General features: G+C 37.2%; 2 protein-coding genes across 3 annotated transcripts; both read left to right on the forward strand.

Annotated features, from left to right (window-relative positions):
- Positions 1 to 1,481: 1,481 nt before the first annotated feature.
- Positions 1,482 to 8,930, forward strand: LOC107831129 (uncharacterized). 2 transcript variants are annotated; one of them, XR_001658286.2, is made up of 5 exons: positions 1,482 to 2,213; positions 5,258 to 5,743; positions 6,123 to 6,638; positions 8,231 to 8,501; positions 8,718 to 8,930. XR_001658286.2 is itself a non-coding variant. In XM_016658858.2 (4 exons), exons 1-4 carry the CDS (start codon positions 1,713 to 1,715, stop codon positions 8,312 to 8,314), a joined length of 1,587 nt encoding a protein of 528 aa, XP_016514344.1. In that variant the 5' UTR covers positions 1,482 to 1,712; the 3' UTR covers positions 8,315 to 8,775. The 2 variants fall into 2 exon arrangements, 1 of the variants encoding a protein (XP_016514344.1); XM_016658858.2 differs by having other exon boundaries at positions 8,231 to 8,775.
- Positions 8,931 to 11,818: 2,888 nt separating this feature from the next.
- Positions 11,819 to 14,887, forward strand: LOC107831128 (patatin-like protein 2). Its single transcript, XM_016658857.2, has 7 exons — positions 11,819 to 12,089; positions 12,195 to 12,379; positions 12,493 to 12,679; positions 12,818 to 12,979; positions 13,491 to 13,793; positions 14,064 to 14,239; positions 14,542 to 14,887. The coding sequence occupies exons 1-7, from the start codon at positions 11,958 to 11,960 to the stop codon at positions 14,606 to 14,608; spliced, it is 1,212 nt and encodes a 403-aa protein (XP_016514343.1). The 5' UTR covers positions 11,819 to 11,957; the 3' UTR covers positions 14,609 to 14,887.
- The last annotated feature ends 7,411 nt before the right edge of the window (positions 14,888 to 22,298 follow it).

A 22,298-nucleotide genomic window follows, 5' to 3' on the forward strand; every position in this document is an offset into this window, starting at 1 on the left:
CAAACAACTATGAGAATATTTGAGACTTTCTCGGATCTGATGGAAAGAGTATAGAATAATTAACAAATCAAATCTCTTTAAAAATGTGGTGTTTGTATTTATCTAGAAAGTCTGCTTTCAAGAGAGTTCTTATCAGAAAATATTACATGCCTTTCACCTTATCTCTCTTTCTATTTATATGAGACATACCCCTCATCAACCTTAAAAGTACAAGTACAGAGAATATTCAATGGAATATTCTCCTAAAGACCCTATTACAAAACTAGCCGTTACTGTTGCTCTTGACATTTGACCTCGGCCATGATCGACTGCTCGGCGATGAGTTCCATTAGTCATTAATCGACCTCGGCCAAATTACTTCTAATAATACCTCTTCGTGCCGAATATATTTAGCCAGATTTTGACACATACACTCTTCTCGTCAAAGAAAAGTTTATTTGAGTCGAACGATTGATCATGAAAGGTTAAGATGTGGGTTGTATTTTTTTCTGCTCTCAGGGAAAAGTTAAAAGAGAGTGATTTTATTATTTGTAAGAAATTAGAATGCAAATTACTGGTAAAAATAACACGGTATAGCCAGTTTTCGGATCGATCATTCAAAAATAGCCAGCGCTTACCTAGTCAATGAAAAATAGCCACTATTTTGCTGCAACAGAGACCGGTCCAGCATAATATACTGCATTTCGATGCACCTGTGTATGAACTCGAGCATATTATGCTGGACCGATATACTTTACTGGCTCCAGTATAATATATTGGAGACTGGAGCACCGATGCTCCAAACACCAGTATATTATGCTGGACCGGTATACTTGCTGGAACTCCAGTATATTATGCTGGAGTTTTAGTGTACTTATGCTGGAACTCCATCATATTTATCCTGGAACTCTAGTATAATATGCTGGAGTTTAAGTATACTTATGCTGGAATTCCCGCATAATATACTAGTATATTTTTCGGGTTTTGAACAGTGTTTTCGCTCAGATTTATCTTTACATGAAAAGTGGCTAAATTTCAATTACTTTTGAAATTGAGCTATTTTTGAACGACCAGTTATAAAACTGGCTATTTTTGAATTTCTCCCAATTACTGGGGGCAGCAAACGGGCGGGTCGGGTTGGATATGAGCGGGTTGAAAAAATGTCTGTAAAAAATCGATAAAGTATTCGACCCAATCCATATTTAATACGGATAAAAATAGGTTAACCGACGAATAATATGGATATTCATATTATCCATGACTTCTTGAATATGATCACTTTTGGGAGAATTATTAGTCTTCCAAACTTTCATTTATTTGAGTCTTTACAAATGTAAAAGTTAAACCCATTAGTTATCTATTGGTTATCCATTTTCTAAGTACATAATATAGTTTTATCCATATTTGATCCATTTTTAAAAAATTCATCCATTATGAGATAACTGTTTTTTTTAACCATATTTCAACCACTATAAATTACTAATATGAACAGAATAAGGTGCAAATTATAAAAAAGAACATATACATCATAGGTGTAAAACCCGAAAAGCTCACACAGAACCCATCTGCGGTGAAAACGCAGCAGCGGCAGTTCACTAGTAAGCCACCACCCAGCGCCGTTTTCCTTTGCCCCTTATTATTTTTTTTTCTTGGCCTTTTTATCCAAGTCTTTTCTTCTCTATTTTTTATAAACCCGCCTACCCTTTGCAACCCTCTTTTAACTCTCATCATCTATGGCTTCCTCACCCGAAGAAAATCGCCGACGGCCGATCGACGACGACGACGACGAGACCGAACCCGACGAAGACGTCGATTACGAAGAAATCGAGGAAGAAGACGAAGATGAAGAAGAAGAAGAACAGCCAAAGCCAGTTACCGAAGAATCTCGAATGCGTTCCGATAGGGTTAAAATGGAGAGTTTATTCCGGCGGCTATCTTCAGAGCGAGTGCCTTTACGAGTCCACGATGTGATTATTAAAGGCAATACTAAGACTAAGGAATCACTCATCGAAGTTGAGGTAGAAGCCCTAAAAAATGCCACTACTGTTCAGGAGTTGCTTAAGGCGGCTAGTATTGCTAATGCGAGACTTCAACAGCTTGATATCTTCGATTCCGTTAATATTACTCTTGATTCCGGCCCACCGGAGCTGCCTGGGACTACTAATGTGGTTGTTGAGGTTGTGGAAAGTGAAAATCCACTTACTGGAAGTGTTGGAGTTTTTTCCAAGCCTGAGGTATTTTATCAATTAACTCTGTTTATCTGAGTTTGATGTGTTATGTTTGATTATACGTTTAAATTAACTCAAACTATGAACGATTGATTGATGTGTGAATGAGGAACATGTGACACTTTACAATTAAAACATTTAATTGGCTGCACTACTATGAATGACTCAGAAAAATGTGAAAAATGTGCTCCTGTTCATGTTCAATATTTGTCCCTTATTCAACCACTATACTCTAATAACTTAGATATGTCAGTTCCTAGTTTCATCTGTTTTAAGCTTGGAATGACAGCCAGTTGAACAGCCTAGGAAAGTGACGGCTTTATTCGTGGACTTGGACATCTTTGTGTATCTACAGTGTAACCTGTAGGTTCACTGGATCCAGTAGTTTTTGCAGGCCCTGTGTATGTATTAAGAAATTCACTAAATATCTATAAATATTTGACTATAAACCTTGTTATTTTCGTATAGTAACTTGAGGTCGTTGTAGGAACCCTTAAACTTCAAATCCTAGGTCCTCATCTTTCTATATTAAAATCTATTATACAGCATTGTTGGCATGTTCCCAAGTTCCAATCACTTTTTACCATGAGTGTGAACATGATATCCATGTCCCCCTTTGATATTATACATGGCAAAATTTTCTCCTCGTAGTATGGACTTGTCCTCCACGCAATAATTGATTTGTTGGATCAGACAATTTCCATTTCCTCCTTTTCCTCTAATTTCGGCCATCTGGTGTTCTTTCTTGTTGTCGTGGCAGCTTTACTTGAATTGTCCTATTTCTTATAGTCAGCTAAGTTTTGTCTGTCATGGATGTATGAAGATTTGCAAAATTATTCTCATGATTTATGTCTCAATTCTATCTTGATCGCCCTATCTTTGATCAAAACTTAGCTGGATTTTTATTACAGTTAACTAGGTTCAGATCGTTACCCCTTTTCCTTTGAATAAAATGACTTGTATATTTCTTTCTCCATTTTATATGTTCCTAAGTTTTGGTACATGTCATCCAAGGCATTTCCCAGCTTCGCCTGTCACCTCCTTAGCTTCTTTCTTTGCCCATCTTATACTCTTCAAGCTCCTAATCTGCTGTTGGTAACTTCATATTCTCTCATTTTGCTTTAATAGCTCTTTGCACCTCCTTACTCCTTTATCATGATTCTTATGGTTGAAGTCCTAGGCGTTTAGATATACCCAGAACTCCATTTGCTACTTTTTCTAATGCAACCTATCATTTCTTTCCGAAGGATGTCTGTATTGGCTTCTAAATATCATCCTCCTTCCTTCATTAGGTTGTCACTTCTGGTTTATGCATTTTAGCTTCTCTCACCAAATTTTTGGCTCCTCGTAGCTCTTCTAACTCTTTAGCTTCACATCCAGCCTCTAGGACCATCAGGTGGCTATGGCTTCTTTGGTATGATTTTGCAATTATTATACGTCTTATTGCTTGTTTCTCGTGTGTTCTTTATATGGATATCCAAGGGCAGAGGTCCATTCCCTTGACTCGTACTGATGAGAATTTGAGTCCATGAGAAATTGAACAAAAGGCCGTGGAATTAGCCTATTTCTTGCGTGTACTTTCAAATATTATCAACTGTGATTCCTTCTTTTAAAATAAGTATTGGTTAAAACTGGATCATAAGTTAGATGAGCCTCTAGACAGCCTTCCACTTATGCATTTTCGGATGCCACAACTATTTCTCCATGTGTTTGGTCGAAAGCGTTGCTCTATCTAGTTATATGTCCCCGCAGATCTCTCTCAAGAACTAATAAAGTTCTGTTGGTCATTACCTGTCAAAAAAGTAAATATAAATTTTGTTGGTCCTTTGAATTCTGTGAATGAAGGTATAGTATCTTCCGAATTTAGTTTAATTTCATCATCCAATGGTATTTGTAGACCATAGATATTAATGATACTGTTCCCTTAATAGTCTTAACGGGATTGTGAAAAAAGAAAAAAGAAAAAGAAGAAGAGAACTTGTCTTGGATTGGTTCTTGAAGCTTTTGTCTTCCATTTTCCTCTCTTTTTTGTACTCTTCTCATCCCCTTTAACGCCCTAAATACCGAGATTCATAAGCATCACAGAATTTGATAAATATTCCACACTACTAACCTAAACATACGATGAATCTAGAGCATTCTAGCTTATAACTATTTTAAATCCCTTGATCAAGTCAAAATAATGAGCAGCTTTAGTTTGTATGTTAAAGCAGGAAAGTCTGTCTCAGAAAAGAAACGTATGAAAGCAGGAAAGTAAACTATGTCGGGAAAAGTTATTGATTAAAGGAGCAATTATTTTTTGATAAGAATGATAAAAGGAACAACATATGCATATTATTGTTGAAATAGTCTCTCCGAAATAGTTTGCAATCACCAAAAAGAAAAGCGGTGTTACTTCATCAAAAATAAGAAAAGTGGTGCTGGAATTCTTTCTTTCAGAAATTTGGCGGTAACTGCACAATGAAAGAATGTGCTTCTTATCCCACATATGAAAGGGTCTATTTCTCAATTTTCAGAGAGAAGTATCTGTTATAAATCTCTAGGGCTTCATTAACATTGCTAGAATGAGGTTAAAGAGTAATTGGAAAAGTTGTTGAAACTCAGAGTAGGAATCAACATTTAGAGGAGGGACTCATTGCAAATATTATAATTTCGTGAAGTAAAATAAGGGAAGACCTTTTAGAACTTTGACTGGAAATTCAAATTGAGACAAGGGCCTCAATAGCAAACCCTGATACTATGAAGGATAAAAAGAGAATAAGAGTTTCTCGGGATAGTTGCCAAAGACCTAATATTTAAAGAAGAGAGTCAATAACCAAAGTTTGATACTATAGAGAAAGATGAGAGAAAAGACTCAAGCTGTTATGTTTTTTCCACTTCAGTTTGCATGTGTAACTAAAATCTGTTCTGTGATCTTGCTATTGGTGACAATATATTGGGTTCTCTCACATGGTGTGTGAACATGCTTTGGAATTATAGAAGCAGCATGCTTTCATCAGTTGCTGTTTTTTCTCTTGGATTTTGATTAAAACTTCAATTTGCTTCTGTAGGCTAGAGCTTGGTCGCTTGAAGGTTCATTGAAGCTGAAAAACTTGTTAGGTTATGGGGATATATGGGATGGGTCTTTGGCTTATGGCTGGGACCTCACTTCAGAGGTTAGTGCTGGTGTGTCTCTACCCAGATTCAAAAGATTGATCACCCCTGTGACAGCTCGATTATCTCTTCTTTCTCAAGATTGGCTGAAGTTCTCCTCTTACAAAGAACGAGCTTTGGGACTTTCTCTTGGCCTACTGTCATCTAGAAGCCATGATTTGACATACAGTCTCTCTTGGCGAGCCTTGACTGACCCATCACAAATGTCATCGAGAGCAGTGAGGAGACAGCTTGGACATAGTTTAATTTCAGCTCTAAAGTATACATTTAAAATTGATGGGAGAAACTCTCCTCTGAGACCAACCCGAGGATTTGCCTTTCTTTCATCTTCTCAAATTGGTGGCCTCCTACCAGATCACCGGGGGTTACGCTTTCTCCGTCAGGTTCGTACAGTTCATTGTCTGTTATTTTTTTTCTCAAATAGATTTTCCGTCTGTGTGACTGAAACCTCTTTAAGTTTTTCTTAAATAATGTCTGTTACTAGTGTGATATCTAGGTTTGTTTTGATGTTGAACAGTTAGATTTAACTGCAGTTTTCCTTCTACCCATTCTGTTTTGTTGTTTCAGTTGTAATCTATATCTCACTGTCATTTAGATCGACTGCTAGTGGCAGTAGAATAGTTTTGTAACTCGTTATCGCCATCTTGCCTGGTATCTATCAATCATATATTTCCCACCATTATGACAGTCTGATTCTGAACCTATATATGCTTCTGAACTATCAGATCCACAGTATAACAAAACTTATGGATTTCTGAACAGGAGTTGGACTTCCGCTATGCTTTACCTCTGGGATTTTATAATGCCGCTCTCAACATTGGAATTTCTGCTGGTGTAACTGTCCCATGGGGAAGTGGGTTCTTAAGTCTGCCTACCTTTTTACCTGAGAAATTTTTTCTGGGTGGTAATTCTTCTCCAGTTTGTGCACTTGGGGGGCCATCATCTTTATTGGGCTTCAAGACCAGGGGATTGGGACCTGCTGAACCTAGAAGGCAAGTTGTAGAGAATTCCAGTGATGAGAGCTATGATGCAGCTTCTGCAATGGATTTTGTGGGAGGAGATCTCGCTGTTACTGCTTTTGCAGACCTTTCTTTTGATCTACCATTGCGGGTATTGAGAGAAGCTGGGATTCATGGCCATGCTTTTGCTTGTACCGGAAGCCTGAACAAATTAACAGAAAATGCCTATAAAGATTTGTCTTTACAGAAATTCCAAGAATCATTCCGAGCTTCAGCTGGATTTGGTGTCATTGTACCGACCAAGCTCTTCCGAATGGAGGTAAGTAATCCATGTTAAGATCTGCTTGTGGATTTTCCTCCTCCGCTGTAAAAATTTGTTCCCTTGTCCATTATGCACATACAAGCTACGTGTCTTTTTAACTGTTGCACCGATATTCACTGGAGTTTCCACTTCTGGGGGTAAAGAACAAAAGTGAGACTCAATTCTGACCACCTGATGAATAATATGGTGTCTTTGGACTGGTCATCCTGTTAAAAGACGGGTGGAGAGGAGGGGCAGAGAGCGAGGTTCTGGAGGAGTGAGGGGGTTTAGGAGAGGAATGTTGTCAAGAGAATTTTCTTGAAATTGCTCAGTGATGCACCTCAACCGTTGAAGCAAATAATCTGTTGGGAAGAGATTGAATTAATAGTTTGGTTAGGCTAGTCTTTCTGCCATGTGGAGCCTATGATGGCTTGCTATGTTGACTTAGGAAATAAGAATAGAAATTACATTGAAAGAAAATGTTTCTTTTTTTAAGTTCGAACCATGCTGTAGACAAAAGCATGGTACTTAAGTGGAGAAGGGTAGAGGGCTGGGCTCCCGTGCGCCATAGGCCCTCGGGGATCTTTCGCTTATTGAAAAAACACATAGAAATGTTCCTTTTTTCCTCAGGGGGTTTGGGAAAAGGGGAGTTGGGGGTGGGTTTTGGGGGGGGGGGGGCTTGCTTGCTCAGTTTCTTTGCATTAGCTACTGAAGTGTATGCTGCTTTGGGATTTATTGCTAAGTGTTGTTAAAAACTAGCTTGAGGCGCACTTAAAACCTGAAACTAGTTGTAGCGCAAGCTGGATGTTTCACCTCACTTCGATGGCGCCTTAGTGCATATACTAAGGTGTGTCTCGTCACTCACAGGCCTGCACCCAGGAGGGCGACATGACATGATATTCATAGATCGTAAATTGAAAGAATGAATGTGTGAGCTTTTAGGAAAGAGAAATTTAGGATTTAGTGTAAGAAAACTATTTTGTAAATTTGAAAAGAAACAAATAGGGTACTTTTGCATCCGAAATTTATACATGGTTTTCAAAATTGGCCTTTCATCACTTCATACATTTCACTTAATTGTATAGTGTTTCAATTCCATTATCCATATAAATGCTTTTTGGTTTTATAGTATTTTGCTTGCATTGACAAGGGAGAGGTATATCCTATTGGGGTGTATCCTATTGGTAAGGATTCTCCACTCCTAACCTTTGGTTGGAGGTTGAGTCCCCAATGGGAGCAAAGTGAGAACAAGCAAGTGGTGCACTTCTGTGTTGGGTGGGTGGTTTTACCAAGCAAAAAAAAGTTTTATCTTTTTTCTTGTATCACATATATATGATTTTTATTTGCTCTTCAATTGGGCCTGTCTCCACTAAAGCTCCTTCAGAAATGCTATGTGCTTTGAGCAATAAGCCCAACAAATTTTGGCAGTTGTCTATGTTTCTTGCCTTTGGCAACACCTATGGCTCGATAATTATCTTAATCTGAATTTGGTATCAGATGTTCAGACGCATAAATGTAGTTGATAAGAGTCGAAATTACAGGATGATATTGGACATAAATTCTTTGAACTATTCTGTCTCAAGTGCTTGACTTTCTGATTATATCACCAGGTTAATTACTGCTACATACTGAAGCAGCAAGAGCATGACCGAGGGAAGACTGGTGTGCAGTTCAGCTTCTCTTCATCTTTCTAGATGCTCAACGTTGCATGTTATGTTGTGAATTGATAACGGCATAATTTTCTTCCAGTAAAATTGACATAGTTTTATCCCGCATTTCTCTGTTTTGTCTGAGATGCGAATTTAGTCGGCCCCAGGAAGTGCACTTCAGTTTCAAACTATGGACATTTTTCAACCCACTGTTACAAGCAAATAATTGGTGGTGAGTATTAGTATACATGGTTTCCCTCCGACTGGAATTTTATGGACGATGAATACTGTGATTTTCTAGCGGGTGAAAAGATCCTCTGCCCCACATTCCCTTTTTACTTCTTCTCATAATTCAGCTTTCGAATTGATGATTTCGATGTGCTATACCTTGTATGAAGAACTCACTCCATTACAGTTCTTTAACGGGCAACCTGTGATTTGTTTGCAGGATTCCTAAGAGATCTGCTCCTGCATGTCTTCAATTGTCCAAAAGTAACTTTTAGAAATGATGATTTATCTACTCCCCCTCCCCCTCCCCAACCCCCGGGAATTTAATTAGTAGTACTTAGTTATGATCGTATTGGCAAGACATCCTGCATGAGAAACCAAATAAACGAAGACATTCATTTATAAAAAAAATGTAGGGTTATGACTTTTCCAAGTTTATGTTGGTTTTAATGTTTGGGCAAAGATTGCTTTTGGCCTGTGGCTGAAATTATTTACACTTGGTAGCCACAAAAATGTATGAAATTACATATACAAAAAATATGAGTACAGTCAGACCTCTCTGGACCTTTCTATAACAGCATATCTATATAACAATATTTTTCACTATAAAAGCCGAACTTTTTTGGAACCAATTTTTATGTTATGTTATAATATATGCTCTATAACTTGTATATTTTTTCAGTGGTTATTTTGAGAGCCGCTATACAATGTCATTTTGCCTTAATATTTTCCGTTTATTAAGGTATTTAGATAAACAATCAAGCTATTACAAGCCAATTAAAAGGAGAATAATAAATTCATTACATGAAATAAATGGATAACACGACCTCTGTGCCGTGACCTAAGCCTGACACTGTAAATCGAAGAACAACATTAGGCATCACACACACAAGTTGTATTCTTTACCAAATGGAAGTACCTGAAAACTTAGGTATTTATAAATATTAGACCCAGTTTTTGCCATTTTCTTTAGAAACCTGTGGCTAGCTAGTTAGTTTCCCCTTTTTTTAAATTAAAATTAAAAAAAAAAACAATAAGAACATAATATGTAGTGTACAAATAAATATCTATGGTAACTTTACCCAAATACTTAACCGCCGTTTCATCCTATCCATTTCATAATGCAATCTCAGCCATTGTGCTGAGAAAGTGGGTAGGGCCGATATAGGTTGTATAAATCCAGGTCCATGACTTAATCTTTCATTAAGTCTAATGAAATAACCTAAATTTGTAGACAAGAGAGAATGTCCTATGGTTAGCTATTGCTTTTGACACACGTTAGTGGTTGCGGAAACAAATGCATGTCTAGTAGCATAAATTGACAAGAACATGTCATATAGAGAAACTACTCAATAGGGTCATGATTTACATTAATGGAAAATGGTATGACGATCATATAAACAGAGAAAGATCCAAGATTTGAATTTTATGAGTTTCTACAACGATTTTGATCTATATACACAATAATTATTGGGTTCACAGTTAAATATTTATAGATATTTAATGAATTTCTTAATATAAAGACCAGTCGCCAACGAGGTAAGTACAACAATTGACTACACTACACATATGAATTACATTCCAGGACGTCCTTATAGTTTGAAATTAAATTACTCTAGTTATAAATAATCTTTGAGATATAAAGAAATAGAATACCAGAAGTTCTGATGCATGTGATTTAAGTGAGGAAATTATAGAGGTACATTATATTAAAAAGTACATCGTTTACTATTCTACTTAGAAAATTATTGTGTTTGCAATAATATTATTATCGAGTATAAATGACAGTGTTTTATGTGTTTTCGTAGAGAAAATCTCTTTCGACGTTGATTAGTAAACTCATGCCAAACTTCCCATTTAACCAATAAATTAAAGAAGCTTGAAAAGTTCAGCTTCAATGATAGGGAGTACAAGAGATTAGTAATACTCGTCCTATGCAACAAGAGATATGCTCTTGACGACTTAATTTGACTAATTCTCTCAATTTAAACTCATTGCTTTCACGATAAGAAATATCGGCACTTAAAATAATAAGATAAAGAATAAGGCGAATAATCTCACAAGGTTACCACCAATAGAGGTAATGGGATGGATAAGATTTCATCGCCATTAATTAATGGTCGGTGGTTCGAGCCGTGGGAGTAGATAATTTTTTGATAGGGAGTGCTTGCCCTATATAGCGAATATAGATTAGTCAGGTCATTCGGCTCCGGATACCAACTACAATCAGACCGTTCTCTAACAACATCCTTATATAATAACACTTTACTCTAAAAACCAAGTTTTTTCGGAACCAAATTTCATGTTCTATTATAATATATATTTCTCTATAGTAATAATTCGTTATAACATCTAAAAATATCCGGAACAAATGAGGCTGTTATAGAGAGGTTTAACTGTAGTTGAACCATAAAACGAAACAAATTTCAGTAGGTTGACAAATCAAATCTAAGAAAGTGGTCCTAATTCTCTCAATCTAATCTCATTTCTTTCACGATAAGAAATATTAGCACTTGAAATAAAGAAGTTAAGACTAAGAATAAGGCAAATAATCTCACAAGTTTAGGTTACCATGCACCAACGGATGTAGCGGGATGCATAAGATTTTTTGGCCATTAATTAAAGGTCCCGGGTTCAAGCCTGGAGAGTAGAGAAATTTTTAGTTGCGAGCGCTTTCCCTTAACATGCCCTATACAGCGAATCCGGTTACTAAGTTCTAGATACCAAATGGTTGAACCAAGAAAACAATAAAGATTCACTAGTTTGACAAATCAAATCTTAGAAAGTCCATAGTACTTAAGATGTGGTCCAATGCATAAACACACAAACTTGTACGAGTAATAATACTTTACGCTGGTGGCTTTAATATCTTGCTTATGTAGATTTTGAATCTACATAACCACTAAACTACACTTTTGGATTGTGTTAAGAGTATTCAAAATTTAATATATAGAGATAAAAAAAATAGATTTTGCCTTATATATTCAGTGTAATTTTTCGGCGAAGGGTGTTCGGGTGAACACCCTTGCGCCCCCCTAAATCCGCCCCTGGCTGAAGCCTGAACAAGAAATATTTTCAGTATAAGAAAATTCAAATGTTTATTTGTCTTGTTCTAAGTCCAATTTAATTGAATAATACCAATTCTCTAGCGTGTTTAATTTTCGCTTCACGATATTCAGTCCTCATTGCTACATATTTCCCAGAATTTTCTTTAACTTTTCATAGAAACGTACATTCTCCATTTGATAAGTCAATCATTGACCCTTAAGTCACCAAGTCTATGTAGAGCGAGGCCTATAAATATGTTTCCTTATACATTGCAAAAGATATCATAAACTACTTCAATAATATTCTCATTACATACACTTCATAAGTTCAACAGTATTGTCCAAGCCTTCTAGATCAGTTTTATTACCCTCTTTTGATTAGAATATCAGTTTAAAAGATTAAATTATCATAAATGGAGAGAAAAACATCTCAAATCCAACCTCCAACTTACGGTGATTTAATCACTGTTCTTAGCATTGATGGAGGTGGCATTCGAGGAATTATTCCAGCTACCATTCTCAGTTTTCTTGAAGCTCAACTTCAGGTCAATTTTCTTTTACATACATATGTATGATATAATGATCAATCCATTTCCTCTTTTTAATTTTTGCATGCATGGGAAATAAAATTTATAGCATGAAATTTGCAGGAGTTAGACGGCAATGATGCGAGACTTGCAGATTATTTTGACGTGATTGCTGGAACGAGCACTGGTGGTCTTGTGACGGCCATGTTAACTGCTCCTGACGAAAATGATCGTCCACTTTATGCAGCCAAAGATATTACCCCATTCTACTTAGAGCATTGTCCAAAGATCTTTCCACAAAAGAAATGGTATATATACAATTACTATATAAATTTCTCTCTGGTACTGTACGTTTCCATTCTTTTTGTGCTAACGATAACTAACCGAATTTTACAATTTTGATGAATTAACAAATATGTAGCGGTTTGTTTGCTCCAATTGGGAACATGGTGCAAGCTATAATAGGACCAAAATACGATGGAAAATACCTGCATGAAGTCGTCAAGGAGAAGCTGAAAGATACTCGTCTTAGCAATACGATTACTAACGTTGTCATTCCTACTTTTGATATCAAGAAATTGCAGCCTACCATCTTCTCCACTTATGAGGTACATATCTGTCTAAGTTCGTCTTAATTCATCACTTAATCATATTAACTATTTTGGTTTGATGCAAACGTACGTGAGTACATGTTTACCTTTTATTTAGTTTTTACCAAATATGGGATCTTGATTATTTGGATGCAGACGAAACGATCAGCATGTTATGATGCAAAACTCTCTGATATTTGTATCAGTACATCAGCAGCTCCTACTTATCTTCCTGCTCATTATTTCAAAGTTGAGGATGGCAAAGGCAATGTAAAAGAACATCATCTCATTGATGGTGGTGTTGCTGCAAATAATCCGGTATATATACACACTTTACTACTCTCTCCGTCCTATTTATTGGTGATGTTTAAATATCGAGAGTTAAACGAGTTTGTCTTTGACCACAATCTTTTCATATGCCTTTTGAATATTACTCCATCAATTTTAATTTATGTGAAACTATTTGACTGTGCACAAAGTTTAAGAAAGAAATGAAGAATTTTAAAACTTGTCCTAAACAAGCCATAATATTTGTGTGGTTATATTTCTTTTGAAACTTGTGGTGTTAAATATGCGGGAGTAAATAGCTATAAAAACTTCTCATTGAGGGTAGGATTGGAACTTCAAATTAAATTCTTTCCTTATCTAGAAAAAGATCATTCTTTTTTTGGAACTGACTAAAAAGGAAATCACATAAACTGGAACAGAAGAAGTATAAATTATTAATTATTGTGACTTATATTACTTTTTATATAGTTTCCAAATATATAAATTTTATTTCTAAAAACTTAAAAATTCTATGTTATATATTGGCATGTGTTTTCTGCAGGCTTTGATTGCAGTATCAGAAGTAAGCAAAGAAATATTGAAGGACAACCCAGATTTCTTCCCTATAAAACCAATGGATTACGGGCGTTTCCTTGTAATATCAATAGGGACAGGATCTGCAAAATGGGAACATAAATATAATGCATCAATGGCCGCCAAATGGGGTATTGTGGATTGGTTATTTCACAAAGGTTCCACACCACTAATCGAAGTGTTCACCCAATCAAGTGCTGATTTGGTTGATTACCATAATTCTGTTGTTTTCCAAGCTCTTCGCTGTGATGATAATTACCTTCGAATTCAAGTATGTAGTGTCATTTTTATTCTTAATTATGTTTTTTTTCTCTACTATAGTCTATAGTGGAAGGGGAGCTTTGGAGCAACGGTTAAGTTGTCTCCGTGTGACCTATAGGTCACAGGTTCGAGCAGTGGAATTAGCTACTGATACTTGTATCACACCTCCTTGGAGTGCGACCCTTCTCCGAACCCTGCGTGAACGTGGAATATTTTGTGCACGAGACTACCCTTTATTACAATGGTTGATTAATATTTTCTTGATTATTGAAATTAACAGGAGGATGAACTGAATGGAACAGAAGCCTCAGTTGATATAGCCACAAAGGAAAATTTGGAAAGGCTAGTGGAAATAGGGCAAAATTTACTAAAGAAGCCACTTTCAAGGGTAAATTTGGAGACGGGTTTGGCAGAACCAATTCCTAAAGGAGGAACTAATGAAGAAGCCCTTAAAAGGTATTGAAACATTGATAATACTTTGATAAATTAAGGTAGGAAATATGTCAAAAGTATAAAAACAAAATAACGCTTTTATTGGCCACATGTGCATGGTAAACTTTGTGTATAAAAAACAGGGACAACTAGAAAAGGTGTTAGAAAAGTCCTCTCTTGTCCTTTGTGAATAATATAATTTAATTTGTTCTCTCAGTACGTAATTAAGTTAAACTTAATGTATACAATCACTTGAAGTTATCTTAATTTGAAAATATGAAAACAAGTTAACTTATTAAGTGTTTGTATATTTCTTTTGATGACAGGTTTGCAAGGTTATTGGTGAATGAAAGAAGACTTCGCGAATCAAGATCGCCACTTATCAATAAATAAAGTCTCGAACTAATGCAGTCTATCAAGAAAATCCTATATATATTCTTGAAATCCAAGCAATATGTTAATTATTTTAATTCCAACGAAATTTCCCTTTTTTTTGGGGGATTAGGTATAGAATATTCTGTATAGAATTTATTTATTTATTTATATTTGCGGCAATAATTTAGAAGTGTGCTCACCACCATTCAATTTGACATATGTAAGAAATGCTCTATAGAGTAGTATGTTGTATGTAACATCCCCGTAATTCATACTAATGTAAATGTGTTTTACTCATGATAGTATGTAGGGCTGATCATATAATTGTTATTTTTTTCACCACAGTCATATAACTTGTTTCCTCATACAAAAATTATAATGATCAGAAAACACAGTTTATGATAGTATTTTCTTATTCTATGTTTTTATTTTTTATTTTTAATCTAATAAATAATAACTTTAAAATAGGTGAAATATATATTTTTAGCCGCTATATATATAGTTTTGCCCTACAAGAATACTCTTACAAAATCCATAAAAAATAGTTTTCTAGTTATTTTTGATTTTTGTAGAATTTCTAGGAATTGCTATTTATTTGTTTGCATTTAGTTACATTTTTGTGTATATTTAATATCTTAAAATTATAGAAAAATCATAAAAATCTTCAAATCTTCATTCCATATCATTTTAGGTTTAATTGCATTTTTTGGAATTAATTACTTATTAATTATAGAATTAATACATGAAAATCACAACAAAAGTACATTGGTAACTTTACATGCATTATTAGTTAATTATTAGAAAAATAGGTAAGTAGATTTAATTTTACAAATAAGATTTGAGTTAGGATTTAATTTAGGATTTTAATTAACTTGGCTAGATTTTTAAAATCAAAGTAAGAAAGAAGTAGGCTTATTTGGATCTTTATAATGCATATGGGCCAGTTCATGGTGAGGCCCAAACTCCACCAAAAATCCGCCCCAGTCCATTCCCAAAATCGGTCCAGGTCCCCTTTAGCCAAACGACATCGTTTTGTCAATTCTTATCCTTACCCTTCATCTGCCTTGATCCGACAGTGCAGAACTCACCCACCCAATCCCTTAAAACTGTCTCAAACATCCCCTCAAAACCTAGAGACACTCCCATTCTTCACCTGCCTCACTCCCTCTCATATCTCTATCGAACCCTAGCCACCCAAAAACCCTTTGCCGGTGGTACCACCCCAATCGACCCCAAACTAATACTCGTAATCCTCGTCCTCTCCCCATCCCATATCCCCTTTCAATTTTCTTCAAGAACAACCTAGGTTTCTTTAATTTTCGGATCTGAGAAATCTCAAAACCCTAGTTTCATCCCTCTTTGATTTTCTTCAATGGTTCCTAATCAGTTTGGCTTAAAACTAATATTGATCTATTGCTCTTGTCAAGAGAAACTAATTAATGTAAGTTTTAACTTATTTTCGAAGCCGGTCCATTTGGTTCAACATGTATATCTCTATGCTCCATTTTTTGCTCACGTTTGTTGTTATGGAGTTTTTCGTTGCCTCATGCTTGTTGGTCCATTAGTTCTTTGATTTTTTGTTAGATAATCAAACTTGCATGTGCATTTTTAGGTGTTTAATTTCTTAATTGCTTATTGATGATTGTTAATTTGCCGGTCATTAAGTAAGTTTCTGTGTTATTTATTTTATCATAACCATAATCAATTAAACAAAAGTTTTATTGCTGATTAATCAATTTAGGATAATTTGATTTGGTCGTTTGAAAGAATTGAACATTTGAGCTTGGGCAGTAGTTTTGAAATCCTTTGGATTTAAGCCTAGTTTAGGATGTATGAAATTAGGCAGGGGTAAAAGAAAAGAAAAGAAAAAAAAGGGAGAGTAGTAATTAATAGAAGATAAAATGGATTAATTGGGAAAACATAATATAGAATTTAGGGTAGTTATGTAAGACGCTTCTAGAGAGGGATTAAAATGCAATAGGAGAAAGAAATTAGGTCAAATTTGGGGTAAAATGGGTCATTTCAAAAGTTTATGGGGTTAGAAAACAAGAAAAAAAATATCTGAAAACGCAGAGCTGTACAAAAATCTATTGAAAAGATGCCCTTTTTCTTAGTTTTAGGGACTGCACATTCCTAAGATTATTCCCTCATCATTTTGCACATAACAGATTCTCACTCTCTATATAAGACCTCACATTCCCTCACTTACACACACCTAATTCTCTGCAAAAACCTCACACGTATTTCTTCATTCACATTGATTTTTTCCTAAAAAACAAAAGCTGAAAGTTCAAGTTAAAAACAAACAACAGAAAACAAAAAAAGAGAAAGATTCAAAGTTGCTTTTCTTCTAATTTTTGCTGGTTCAGCTTTACTTTTCTGGAATTTCGAGTGGTATTCAAGCTTTGAAACTTTTTGTTAATTGTAAGCTTTCTGTTGTTTATTGCTGGATGGATCCTCACCTTTCATCTTTATTTTGTCAAATCCATCTATTGATTCGGCATCTAGGTATGTGGAATTTTCTCTGTAATTCTCTATTGAATATGGATATGACGAGTGAACTGTTGATTCCATGAGCATTTCTAAATCTATGTGTTCCTAGTGCTGGTTATTATATTTGCTTACGTTTGTTCTGTTCATGAAATTGTATACTTAAGCTAAAATTTAAGCTGAGATCACCTGCTACTTCAAAGACTTCATTTGCTGATCTATTATTTGGTTCGATCTCTACCTAAGTATGCTTAAATATGTTGCATTGAAATGGAATTTACCCCCTCCCCCCAATTTGGAAATTAGTTTGGTTTGGTCCGGTTCATCAATCATGCTTAAAGAGCACTTGTTAAAGTTCATCAGTCTTCAAGTTTGATCACCAGTTGGCCAAATTTGATGATTGAGAGGTTCCAGGCAGTATTGAAATGCGTCAGTTGATAGTCTTGCCCTTTTGCGAGCAATAAGGAGGAATCTGGAATCAAAACATGGGCATTCTCATATTTTCTTTTAGCTATTACGGTTGTATTTGATAGGAATAGTCACTGTGATGTACTAATTCTATGTCACGACCCCGGTTCACCCTCCATGAACCATCGTGACAGCACCTAGTCTTCTACGACTAGGTAAGCCTAAATTGCGGAAGATAACCAAAGTGCAGAATAAAAACAAATTAAAACAAAATGAAGAGTGTTAAAACAATGTTTAAAAGCGCCACTCGGTATACACAATATTTAACTCTCAAAAACCAATACGTATCTCCAAGACTCGGAAACCCATGAATCACAAGCTAAGGATCACTACACAGTACTCTAACTACAGAATATCTAACAAGGAAAGGAAATGCAGAAGGGCCAATGTTTAAAAGCTAGAATAGAAAGGGAATCCTCGGTCTGCGGACGTGGCAGATATACATCGAAGTCGCTGGAGCAGTCGCTTCGCTTCAAGGGTGATAGGACTGAGTCGCAGTATCTGGATCTACACATGAAAAACATGCGCAGAAGGGGCATGATTACACCATATCAGTACTCAGTAAGTGCCAAGCCTAACCTCGGTCGGGTAGTGACGAGGAAGGTCAGGACCCTACTAAGGTTAAATAAAGTATAAAGTTTGGCAGTGTAGAACAGAACAATATAAATAAATACAACAGTAAAAGTAACACATGATATAAAAAGGGCAACAACAACTATTACAAAGACAAGGCAAAACACGGAAGGAAATGCGACTTAGCACCCAAAATAACAACCGGGGATCTCCCAGGATACCATCCTGTAGTCCCATATATACATATCCAATGGATCTCTCCGGATCCTATCCCGTAGTCCAACTCATAGTACGCGGGGATCTACCGAAATCCCGTTCCGTAGTCCCAAATGTAAATACCCAGTACTGGGGGAATCTACCGGGTGCATTCCCGTAGTTCCATATAACTGTGCAGGGGGATCTACCGGAATCCCACATCCGTAGTCCCAATGTAAATACATAGCAGCAACAGGAAAATATTCAGAAATGACAATTTCATATTAAGGCGAACAAGTAATTATAGCCTAGCATGCTGCACAGAATTCAGATAAGGCAGTTTGAGAAAGTAAAACAATTAAGTCACTTAGACATGCTTTCCTAAGCTAACAACATGCTTAATAGTGCAAGTAATAAAAATAGGAAAGGAAACATACTAGTAATTACTTAATGAAAATCGGATTTCCAATAATTAGCACAAGTATGAACTCGTCACCTCACGTACAAGGCATTTCAATTACCAAATATACCAAATCCTAAGGGGAAGGTCCCTCACACAAGGTTAGACAAGCCACTTACCTTGAACCGACTCAAAATCAACCCGAAACCACGCTCTTACCACGAGTACTCGACTCCAAATGACCCAAATCTATTAAATTCAATTGCATAATGTAAATAACACTTCAAGTAACTGATTCTACAAAGAAATTCTAAGCTAATACGCAAAATTAGGTAAAATGACCAAACTGCCCATGGGGACCACGTCTCGAATCAGGTAAAATTTATATTCAGAATCCTCACACTCTCACGAGTCTAACCATACCAAAATTATCTCAATCCAATGTCAAATCCCCAATCAAAACTTAAATTCTTGGTCTAAGAACTTTCCCCCAATTTTCATACAAATTCCGAAATTAAATGATGAATTCATGTTTAGATTAATGGGTTACAAGCAAAAAGGAGTTAAGAATCATTACCCAATCGATATCACTGAAAATCCCTCAAAACCTCGCTCAAATCCGAGCTCCCAAGCTTTAGTTTTCACAAAAATGGCTAAACCCTCGACTTTGAAATTTTATATCTGCCCAGGTAAATCCTTCTTCGCAAACATGGTCAAAGCCTCGTGTTCGCGAAGCACAAATTGACATTGACCATTTTTCCTTCTTCACGAACGCGTCCCCTTATTCGCGAATGCAAAGGCTCTGTTTCCTAGCCCATCGCGAAAGCGGCTCCCTTCTTGCGAATGCGTAATTCAAAGACCCCAGCCCTTTGCGAATGCGGGACCTCCCTCGCGAACGCGAAGACCAAACCTTCAGCTCCACATCCTAACCCTTCGCGAACGTGAGGGTCCACTTGCGAACGCAAAGAACAACTGGTGTGCAACATACACAACAGTTTTCTACAACTTCAAACATCATGAAATGGTCCGATTGACCACCCGAAACTCACCCGAGGCCCCCCGGACCTCAACCAAACCTGCCAACCAATCCTAAAACATCGTTCAAACTTGTTCCAATCTTCGGAACGCTCAAAACAACATCAAAAAACCTATTTTTCATCGGATTCAAGCCTAATAATTCCAAAAACTCTAAAAATACGTTTTCGATCAAAAAGTCTATTAAACCTCGTCCGAATGACCTGAAATTTTGTACACACGTCACATTAAATACTACGGAGCTACTCCAACTTCCGGAATTCCATTCCGAACCTTGGATCAAAATCTCACTATCGAACCGAAAACTTCAAAAATTCAACTTTCGGCATTTCAAGCCTAAATTAGCTACGGACCTTCAAAACACAATCCGAACATGCCCCTAAGCCCAAAGTCACCCAACGGAGCTAACATAACCATAGGATTTTCATTCCGAGGCCGTCTTCACACTATTCCAACTACGACTAACTTTCCAACACTTAAGCTCTCATTTAGGGACAAAGTGTCCCAAAACTCTCCGAAACTCAAAACCGAACATCCCGGCAAATCAAAATAGCAAAAATAAACTTGGGGAAAGCAGTTAATAGGGGATCAGGGCGTAAATTCTTAAGATGACCGGCCGGGTCGTCACATCCTCCTACACTTAATCATTCGTTCGTCCTCAAACGAGCATAAAGACATACCTGAAGTAGTGAAAAAATGAGGGTAACGGCTGCGTATATCTTGTTCGGTATACCAGGTCGCTTCCTCGACTGGATGGCCCCGCCTCTGAACCTTTACTGATGCAATATTCTTTGACCTCAGCTTTCTAACCTGCCTGTCCAATATTGCCACTGGCTCCTCAACATAGGATAGATCCTTGTCCAACTGGACTAAACTGAAATCCAACACGTGTGACGGATCACCGTGATACCTCCGGAGCATCGAAACATGAAATACTGGATGAACTCCGGCCAAGCTGGGAGGTAAGGCAAGCTCATAAGCAACATCCCCAACACGCCTCAATATCTCAAAAGGGCCAATAAATCTCGGACTCAACTTTCCTTTTTTCCCGAATCTCATAACGCACTTCATAGGCGAAACCCGAAGCAGAACCCGCTCTCCAACCATATAGGAAACATCACGAACCTTCCGGTCCGCGTAACTCTTATTTCTGGACTGGGCTGTACGGAGTCTTTCCTGAATCAACTTAACCTTCTCCAAAGCATCCTGAACCAAGTTTGTGCCCAACAATCTAGCCTCACCCGGCTCAAACCAACCCACCAGGGATCTACACCGTCTCCCATATAAAGCCTCATACGGCGTCATCTGAATGCTAAACTGATAACTGTTGTTGTAAGCAAACTCTGCCAATAGCAAGAACTGATCCCAAGACCTTCCAAACTTAATCACACACGCACAGAGCATATCTTCAAGAATCTGAATAATGAACTCGGACTGTCCGTCCGTCTGAGGGTGAAATGCTGTACTCAACTCCACCTGAGTACCTAACTCATGCCGAACGGCTCTCCAAAACCGTGTTGTGAACTGCTATCTGAAATGATGGAAACCAGAATACCATGCAGACGAACAATCTCCCGGATATAGATATCCGCCAACCGTTATGAGGAATAAGTAGTACACACAGAAATAAAGTGAGAGAACTTGGTCAGCCAATCCACAATCACCCAAATAGCATCAAACTTTCTCAAATTTCGTGGGAGCCCAACTACAAAGTCCATGGTGATCCGCTCCCACTTCCACTCTGGATCTCTATCTGCTGAAGCAACCCACCCTATCTCTGATGCTCATACTTCACCTGCTGACAGTTGAGGCACCGAGCTACAAATTCAACTATATCTTTCTTCATTCGCCTCCACCAGTAGTGCTGCCTCAAATCCTGATACATGTTCGCGACACCCGGATGAATGGAATACCGCAAACTGTGGGCCTCCTCCAGAATCAACTCCCTAAGCCCATCAACATTGGGTACACAAATTCGACCCTGCATCCTTATTACCCCATCATCACCAATAGTCACATCTCTGGCATTACCGTGCTGAACCTTGTCCTTGAGGACAAGCAAATGAGGGTCATCATACTGTCGCTCCCTGATACGATCAAATAAGGAAAACCAAGAAACCATGCAAGCTAGAACCCGACTGGGCTCCGAAAGATCCAATCTCACAAACTGGCTGGCTAAGGCCTGAACATCCATCGCCATAGGCCTCTCCGATGCTGGTAAATAAGCTAAACTCCCCAAACTATCTGCCCGGTGACTCAAAGCATCGGCCACCATATTGGCCTTGCCCAGGTGATACAGAATAGTGATATCATAGTCCTTCAGCCACTTTAACCACCTCATCTGGTGCAAATTTAGATCCTTTTGCTTGAAAAGGTGCTGCAAGCTCCGATGGTCAGTATAAATCTCACAAGGCACACCGCATAAATAATGGCGCCAAATCTTAAGGGAGTGAACAATGGCAGCTAACTCAAGGCCGTGAACAGGGTAATTCTTCTCATATATCTTCAACTGTCTGGACACGTAGGCAATCACCCTACCGTCCTGCA

This window comes from Nicotiana tabacum, chromosome 16, assembly GCF_000715075.1.
Source record: "Nicotiana tabacum cultivar K326 chromosome 16, ASM71507v2, whole genome shotgun sequence".
Classification (NCBI taxonomy): Eukaryota; Viridiplantae; Streptophyta; class Magnoliopsida; order Solanales; family Solanaceae; genus Nicotiana; species Nicotiana tabacum.